The sequence below is a fragment of the Gigantopelta aegis genome, unplaced genomic scaffold (genome assembly GCF_016097555.1).
Source record: "Gigantopelta aegis isolate Gae_Host unplaced genomic scaffold, Gae_host_genome ctg5555_pilon_pilon:::debris, whole genome shotgun sequence".
In the NCBI taxonomy this organism is placed as follows: Eukaryota; Metazoa; Mollusca; class Gastropoda; order Neomphalida; family Peltospiridae; genus Gigantopelta; species Gigantopelta aegis.
Genome location: NW_024534486.1, coordinates 5,001 through 14,392, shown reverse-complemented (window position 1 = coordinate 14,392; position 9,392 = coordinate 5,001). Strand labels below are relative to the sequence as shown.

General features: G+C 41.5%; 2 protein-coding genes across 2 annotated transcripts; one reads left to right on the top strand and one right to left on the bottom strand.

The window, feature by feature from the left end:
- Nucleotides 1-2,516: 2,516 nt before the first annotated feature.
- Nucleotides 2,517-3,817, bottom strand: LOC121366402 (KRAB-A domain-containing protein 2-like). The gene is made up of 2 exons (XM_041490867.1): nucleotides 2,983-3,817; nucleotides 2,517-2,821 (listed from the first exon to the last, which is right to left on the bottom strand). The coding sequence occupies exons 1-2, from the start codon at nucleotides 3,815-3,817 to the stop codon at nucleotides 2,517-2,519; spliced, it is 1,140 nt and encodes a 379-aa protein (XP_041346801.1).
- A 4,181-nt stretch (nucleotides 3,818-7,998) lies between these two features.
- On the top strand, nucleotides 7,999-8,580 carry LOC121366401 (E3 ubiquitin-protein ligase XIAP-like). The gene has a single exon (XM_041490865.1). The coding sequence runs from the start codon at nucleotides 7,999-8,001 to the stop codon at nucleotides 8,578-8,580; it is 582 nt and encodes a 193-aa protein (XP_041346799.1).
- The last annotated feature ends 812 nt before the right edge of the window (nucleotides 8,581-9,392 follow it).

The following is a 9,392-nucleotide window of genomic DNA, read 5'->3' as shown; positions in this document are numbered from 1 at the left end:
AGGACGTTTCGTACCCGTTTTGTTTCGTCCCTGGACGTTTCGTACCCGTTTTGTTTCGTCCCTGGATGTTTCGTACAAACTGCCGTTTTATATACCCTAGATTTTTCGTCCCCTGGTTAGTTAGGACACGTTTTATGTTGAACTGTACATAAATATTGTTTGATCTGTCTCAGTTGTTCGCTTGATGGATTGTAACTGAGCTTTTTTCTTCCAAGTTTCAAACATGCTTAATGTGGACACAAAAAGACAGTAATTTAAAAAACAACAAAACAATCCCAACATGTTATTTTATTACCCATATGGCTAAAAATAATTTGGCAGTGGCGGATCTAGAAAATAATAAGAGGGGGTGGCTGGATTGGGATGGACTGAACCGGAGGGGGCTGAGCCACGGTGAAGTTTCCGGGGACAAAAACCCCTGAAGTTTCGGCATTGTGGACATTTTAGAGCCTTATTTCACTGATGTCCGAGGATCTAATTCCTAATTAAAAATTCCATAACGTTGATACATTTGTTGCCGTTTTCCTGATTCACATAAAAAAAAAATCAGAATGGCTTTATTTGCATCTTCCTGAACAAAACTTTAAAGTAACGGTATATGTTTGGAATGAACATAAAAAAAATGCCCAGCAAGGGAGGGGGTGGCTAGCCACCCTATTCACCACCCCTTGGATCCGCCACTGCTTGGTACATATCAAAGTGATACATCCCACTAGAACGCCAAGTGGGACGTAACACCTCGGCGTCACACGATTGGCTCATGCTATGACCGTGCCAGATATATTTTTGCTTCACCTTTCATGCATCAGCTGTTTTCATTGACAGTTTTATACAACTAGGTAACAATACATTATGAACAAAATGACCTCGCTAAAGCTCTTGACTCGGGGCATAAACATGATACGAAATGGATACTCGTTTAACACCCTATAATTATCTCTTGGTCTCTTTATAATGAATTATATCTGCGTCCTAGGCTGTTGCGATAAGATATTTGATCAATCCACATACAAAACATTTAAATGACGTGTATGACATAATTTCGTGTAACTAAACAGTAATATACCACACAAACAGTTATGTTTGTAATATGTTTTATTGACATTAACAGATACTGTATTAAAGATTAAAGTATTAAAGATTGTTAAATAATATATTAAATATGTAGAAGTTACGGTCTTTTCGTGCCCACAGTAAGCATGGCTAGACCTTGTTGGGAAAAGTGCAGTAAAATTCTCCCAAGCAAGCAACTAAAACAGACCAAACAATATGCATGTTCAGTTCAACATAGAACGTGTCCTAAATGACCAGGGGGCGAAACGTCTAGGCACGAAACAAAACGGGTATGAAACGTCCCGTAACTGATGTGATGTGTTAAGCTGGACCTTGTGAAACTGTAGTGAGTATGTTGTCATTGTCAGGAGTTTCCGACTAATCGTCTAAAAATAATCTATATTACATTTTCGAGAGAGAGAGAGAGAGAGAGAGAGAGAGAGAGAGAGAGAGAGAGAGAGAGAGAGAGAGAGAGAGAGAGAGAGAGAGAGAGAGAGAGAGAGAGAGAGAGTGTGTGTGTGTGTGTGTGTGTGTGTGTGTGTGTGTGTTTGCGTGTGTGTGATACTGATTTTACAAAACGAGTATCAGTATTTTTGTATTGCCCGAGCGAGAGCGAGGTTAATGCATGAATCTTGACACGAGTAAAACCTTACAATCAGTACAATTCACGCGAGTATAATAATTTATTTATTATCCACATTATCCATATTATTTTTAACAATAACAAGCACAATATCAAAACGTTTCAAACGTAGCTAGGAGACGATGAAATGACGTCATGCTGTTAAGCGATTACACTGAGCTACCTGTAAATTAAATTAAATTAGGACGTCGCTTCCCAAAATTACATTTTAGGAGAGAAGACACTTTTTGCAGACTTATAGAACTCATCCTTGGTAGGCTACACGAATGGCATGTTTGTGTAATGTGTCTGATATTGAAGAGAAGGATTCTTTCTGCTGAAACAATAGTCTTGGTCATGCTTTAGTTACAGACGTTATTGGACTGTTCAAGTATATTAAAACGATCAATGATAATTATGGACAAAACCCCAATGTGCAGAATATATTATTTCAAACATGTCCAACACTATCGTGGACAAAAACATTCAAAATTGTGTTTAATGGTAAGCTTGATCGATTAGCATTCCTTTGACGTTATCAGAAAGAGGATAGTGTCACAGATGTTGTGGGATGCTTGATGGACTGGTATTCCTACCTGTTTCCTTTTTCCATAAGGTAGGCAAATATAAGCTACTCGTTCCGATAAGCAGCAAGGGGTCTTTTATATGCAGCATCCCATATACAGGATAGTACATACAGGTACCACGACCTTTGTTACTCTAGTTGTATATATGTTACAGTTAATCTGTATAATCAGGTAATATGTATATTACCAGATTTTTTCAGCTAATATGTATATTACCTGTTTCAATCAGGTAATACATCGAATTGGTTTCTAGATTACTTTCGATCCAATATTCCTCCTTTTACAGCAATTGTGTACAACTCGTTGTCACTGCACTCTGTCACAACTCCGATGATGTTCCTAGGATCTGCACGTCCTCTGTCAACCGAAGGAATGGGCACTGTCACATTACTTTTGATTTGCACACTAGAAAACACAATGCGACTTCGTTTGACCATTCTCTCTGCCTGCTGGAACTGGGCATCTCTGGCACTCTCTCTCTGCAGCCTAATTTCCTCCTGACGTATAGAGATGGGTGAGACTGGTACAGGTTCTGCTTCGACTGGGTTTGGATGGGATACTGCAGACAGGAGGTCGTCTTCAGTTTGCAACCTTGCAATGACATCTTGGGGGAGGCTGGATGATGTCAATCCTACCTTCGCATCGGCACCAAACAGAGCAGCAAAGGGAGAACGCTTGATTCCAGTGTGATGGCTCGAGTTCTTTTGAAATTGCACAAACTTGAGTCCAACAGTCCAGTCCCGTGTGTCATCCATGCAATCAACATGTCTTTTATGCCGCAGTTGGCTGTGTCCACTGAACCCTGACTCTGGGGGTGTCTCGGCTTCCCATGAACGATGAAGAGGTCAGGCCACATCTGCTTCAACTCTGTGATAACTTGCGCTGTGAATTCGGACCCGTTGTCACTTTGTAGTATTGAAGGGGCTCCCTGAAGAAGGTAGATGTCCAGCAACTGATAAGCTACTTCCGATGCATGCTTAGAAGTGAGAGGACGCAGGATGCAGAACTTGGTAAGATGGTCTTGGTACACCATGATCCATTTGTGTTGACCATGGCACATAGACTGCATGTCGATGAGGTCAACTTGCGCTCTGGAACTGAAGTCCTTAGACAGGATTGGTTTGACGACAATTCCCTTGGTAGTTGTCCGTTTCCGTTTTCTCTGGCACTCGATGCACATGGACTTGAACACGGTAATAGCATCCTGGGTGATGTTGGCGTACTTCTTGTTGATCTCCTTGATCATCTTGTCTCGTCCTCCATGACCAGTAGCGATGTGGGCGCGCTTGATGATGTCAAAGGTCTCCTCGATGGTAGCAAAGTGCAGTGGATGTTCCTGGTTTGGCTTCTTTCTGATGAGCTTTTGAACGTCCCCACACTGCAGTAGTTCATATTTCTTAAGCAAGTAAAACTGACGCGGTGATTTCTTGGGTGCCTGGGTGGCTTCCAGCAACTCGCCAACAATCTTAATGTATTCGTCCTTAGGTAGCAAGATACACTTATTCTCTCCATAACTCGTGTACAGCGAACGCCTGAAAGTCTCCTCTAGATCCATTTTGCTAGTGACAGAGAACACCATTCACCAGGATATTTATACCTACCAATCAAATGAAGCCAGTCAAAGGAAATCAGCAGCCTAAATCAAGCAATGTTTTTCCAACTAATCCCATCTGCGTCCTAGCAGGCTGGCACATCTTTAATGTGCTCTACAGACAGGATTAGTTAAAACAGCAGTGGTGGATTATACAGATTAACTGTAACGTTGTCTATGAAATGATTTAACAATGGACATGTACATCAAAGGTATTGTGACCAATCAAGGAGAACTTGGACTACATTGATCAAAAGACTTGTTTTGAACTGAGAACGTGGACTACATTGATCAAAAGACTTGTTTTGAACTGAGAACTTGGTCTACATTGATCTAAAGACTTGTTAATACCATTCTGCACGTTTCAGATAATCTGTATAAATTAGTGAAGTATATATACATATTACCTGATTATACAGATTAACTGTAACATATATACTAAAAGGCAAAACTTATTGTGACACAAAAAAGACAAAAATAATTGATGATACGTTTGTACTGCCGAGTATGAAACGTTATAACATGGAAAGAGAAATGTCCTAAGGAATGGAAACGAGCAATAGTCCATGAAAAGGGCGCACCTGCCATATGGCAATGAGCCACATCACTAGATGGGGACCAGAGCGAAGTTCACATAGTCAGTAGCGAGTGTGTCCTCCTTGAGGATTGATGCAGGCCTGGCACCGTCGTCTCATTGAGGCCACAACACGCTGGAGAAAGGGATAGCACGGGCTGTGAGGGTTGCTGGCTGGAATCTGTTTCGCTGATCCGTGGTTCGGATCCATGTGTCTTGGCGAGGGGTTGTCACGGGTGGTCGGCCGCTACAGGGACGGTTCCGGACCTGGTTGTTTTGTTGATATCATTACCATAAGTGCCATATGGTGTTTCTGTGGACGTTGAATTGACGTGCGACGTCAAGCTGCGAGGTCCCAGGTTCATCATCCCTATGACTCGCCATCTGTCATTTTCACTGCGGCGTGGTACGACGAAATTGCATCAAACAGTTCACTAATGGTGTTTTTTCTGACTTCTGGACGTCTGAAGGCTGCACGGAATGGCAATGATCTGCGACTGAATATCTGGCCTTTTAAGGTGAACACTTGACGGCATTTCTCCCGAATATTCCATGTTTCTTGCACAAAGCATGCAATCGCTGCAACAGCTGCTTGGTTGCATTTCTTTGAGCTGTTTCATGCACATTTTCTTTGGTTTACATCCCTAAATCCATTCACAAATGTATTACTCCAAACAATCCATGTCACAATAACTTTTGCCTTTGAGTATATATATATATATATATATATATATATATATATATATATATATATATATATATATATATATATATATATATATATACCAACTGTGGGACGTTGGCTGCAATGGAAACGCATATCACGCATCTCTTAAACGTTCTGTCATTTAAAACACAGACAATTTGTACACTAACTGTTAATAGAAGAACAACTTATCGACAAGAGTCGACGATTAGACAAATGGTCAACAACACTGCAGTCGCTAGTGTCCATTGTAACACTAGTGGTTAGGTGAACATTAGTGGTGTCCTTACTGGCATCGGTGGTGTCGTGGTTAAGCCATCGGACATAAGACTAGTAGGTGCAGGGTTCGTTGCCAGGTATCGGCTCCCACCCATAGTGAGTTTGAACGAATCGGTGGGTAGGTGTAAGACCACTATACCCCTTCTCTCCCACTAACAACTAACACACTGTCCTGGACAGACCGCCCAGATAGCTGAGGTGTGTGCCCAGGACAGCGTGTCTGAACCTTAATTGGATATAAGCACGAAAATAAGTTGAAGTACGTAAGTGTGGTCCTTTCTGACCTGTCTACAGGAAAACAGCTATCCCCAAGACTGGTTCTACAATGTTAAGCATGCACAAGTCAGAACTCCGTGGATTTTATTTATAGTCCAGCAGCTAACGCCGACATATTTAAGGCTATCATCCACTTGTTAAGGAAAGCAAGACACTTGGTACCTATGTTCTATGACATAGTGGGATTCATTTGAAAGTGGTATTCCAAAAATAGCTTCCTCTGGTGGCCGCCATTTGAATTTCAAAATAGCCACATCAGCATATAATAACTAGGTCATCCTTGCGTCTAGCCTACTATGTAATTGGTTGATCTAAATGTGTTTAATGTTATGCTTTAGAAACTCTTTTATTTCTGTGTTTTTTGTTTTGTACTTATATCCAATTAAAGTTCAAACACGCTGTCCTGGACACAGACCTCAGCTATCTGGGTTCTCTGTCCAATAACAAAGGACGTGTACATTATGTAATATAGACGATATCGGAGATGAGTTTCATTATATATTTATATGCAATGAATTCAAAGATGCGCGAATATTATTTCGTGAAACCTAATGTGATCAAAAAGTGTATGTGTATATATATTTATCTGTTATATGTATACAATCCTCTGACGCTACCGGTTGGTGGCCTTGAGCGAAATAAAGGTCTGTTATGTTCTGTTAGTTGTTAGTGGTTACTGAGGGAGAAGGGGGAGTAGTGGTCTTACCCCTACCCATTGAGCCCTTAAGAACTCGCTCTGGGTGGGAGCCGGTACCTGGCTGCGAAGCCTGTACCTACCAGTCGTATGTCCGATGACTTAACCACGACGCCATCGAGGCCGGTACTGTTATGGTGCATTAGTGCTTATGCGAAAATCAATTCATACGCACACACCCGACAGCAAAATGTCATTCCAACGGAGTTTAGAGCCGACCCTTGAGTTGTACTAAAGTTAAAGTTTGTTTTGTTTATCGACACCACTGGCGCACATTGATTCATTAATCATCGGCTATTGGATTTCAAACAGACCGTCCGCGCATCACTAAACTAGTCCGGGGGGGACGTATAAAGTGTGGTTCTTTCTACGTCTCGATCTTGTTAAATACCCTATATATAGCCTGTATTCAAAACTCGTGGCACAATGTTTCAACCGTTTCTCAACCAAAATGGTGCAATAAATGGACACACAAACCAAAAATGTATAACCTACCGTACTCACTAAATCCCCATTGAAGTACTTCCATCATTATTAAAATAAATAAAAAATCTTCAACAAAAGCTTTAAAAAAACATCCCGCCATAAAGTTGCTAGTTAAAGGGAAACAACTCGCCGTGCACGTAAACTACTACTGGTCAAGACTATATGTTTTTAAATTAATACAAATAAGACCACTACACCCTCTTCTCTTTCACTAACCACAAACAACTAACCACTAACCAACTGTCCTGAACAGACAGGCCAGATAGCCGAGGTATAAGCACAAGCATAAGTATACTTGAAATGAAAAAAAAACCCCACCACTAGAGCACATTGATGTATTGATCATCGGCTATTGAATATCAAGCATTTGGTAATTGTAATGTATAGTCCAATAGAGGAAACCCGCTACATGTTTCTATTAGTTGCAAGGGATCTTTTATAACCACCAACCCACAGACAGGATATCTCATACCTTTGATATACCAGTTGTGGTGCACTGGCTGTATCAAGAAATAGTCCTATGTGCCCACCGACTGGAATCAAAAACGAAAAAAAATGAAACGAGATGCAAACTAGACCTTGACGGTAACGCCTACGTCGTGGCTAAACTGTGGAAGGGGGACATTGGTGTTGACGTTCGTCAGTTTGACGAGGACCGTGGAAAACATTTTCCTATCAAGAAAGGCTTTTCTCTGACGATGAAACAGTGGTTGGAACTGGCCACCTTCAAACAGGAAACATCACAACATCTCGGTGGGAACGTCTACGTCGAACGTAGCTATGCCAGCGTGGATATTCGTCAGTGGTGGTATTGTGATCAAGAACTGAAACAGATTGACTGTCAAACAGTGGAAAGAGCTCCAGAAATGCATTGACACTATCTACGACTTTGTTCCGGAACTGAGAGACGACATACCCTGTCACCAAGATCATCAGAATCTGATGGGTGCCACAGAGTGTTTGGAATGCAACCCGATGTATTAGACGTGTCCAGACATGCTCAGTGACGTCACGGGAAAAATCCAGGACGTGTTTGGACATGATCAGACATTGTGTATATAAACCTTAGATTTAGAACTGTTCGTCATTCATCAGTTGACCATTGTAGAGTGAAGACGAACACTCCAGTGATGGCATCGGGATATTCTAGAATGGACAGCAGCAGTAGCAGCAGTTGTAGCAGCAGTGACGATGTCTTGGTATGCAAATGTCCTGAACGACACACAATTAAATGCAAAAGAGTGGCTACCAAACCAGAAGAAAATTACACGGATCAAACCGACGCTGCACGTGAACCCGGTAAAATCGTCGATGAAGAACCAATGAATACCCGTGAACATGTAGACGAAGAGCCCATGGATCAGACGGATTCTGCTCGAGAATATAAAACGGATTCGGCTCCCTACGATGATGCCTACGACGCCGGTGACGAATGGAATGGCCTTTCGAGATATTACTTGTTCTGCCATCGTCCCGAAATAAGAGGATTCTACAGACGACTCTACACATTTGCTCGGTGGCCTCTCCAGATGAAACAGAGACCGAGGGAACTCGTCAAGGCCGGTTTCTTCTACACGGGAGACCACGATGCCATCATCTGTTACTGTTGTAGACTACGTGTGTACGGATGGAAGAAGATGGACGATCCAGTGATGGAACATTACTGGCTATCCCAGAGATGTCCCTACGTTAACAATGTGTTCAGACATTAAACACATATTACTTGGGTGTGTGCTACTTTTCATACAAGTGGACCCGCATTTACAAATTGCAAGCCCAAGGCAAACTTTACATTTTCAAGTGCAACGAGGTGGGAAAAGTCAGATGATGTACAGCGTGGATAGATGTTTAGAACTCTACGATCCCACGTGGAAAAAAGAAAAAGAGGACAAACCCCTGACATCAGAAGTCGTCATGATCTCCCCATCGCAACAGGTGGGAGAGCAGAAACCGAAACAGAGAACAGAGTGGCATGGAAAAGAAACGACGAGAGCAGACTGGCGTGGGTCAAAACCGGCACAAGCATTTCTGAGAAGACTATAAAAGGGAGCATGGCAGTTTCAACATCGTCAGTTTCCATCGAACACTTCAACAATCAACATCATGAATCAGAATTGATCTATTATTACTAGCAGACAAAACTTTTAAGTTTTATACTAAAAATAATAACTGCTTGCATCTAAAAGCAAAATGTTTAGCAAAAGTTAAGTTTCCGATTTTTAAGTGCATTCCAAAGTTTTCAGTGCAGTTTTCTCAGATATATATATATATACTTAAACGTATATGTTAAGGGGGAGAAACCTTGGAGTCGTAATACGAGCACTATTTTTTAATGCAGTTATTTCCCTTTGATCGACACGCGATACTCGTTAAGCTCTTGGCACAGCACGGAGCGTGTCGTCTGCTAGTCTGCCTTTCGCCGAGTTAATGCAGTAAGCATATTTTGCATTTCTCACTCTCTTCCAAATTTAATTTTCAAATTTTCTTCCAATGAACGTTACAATAATTAATAAACACATCATCA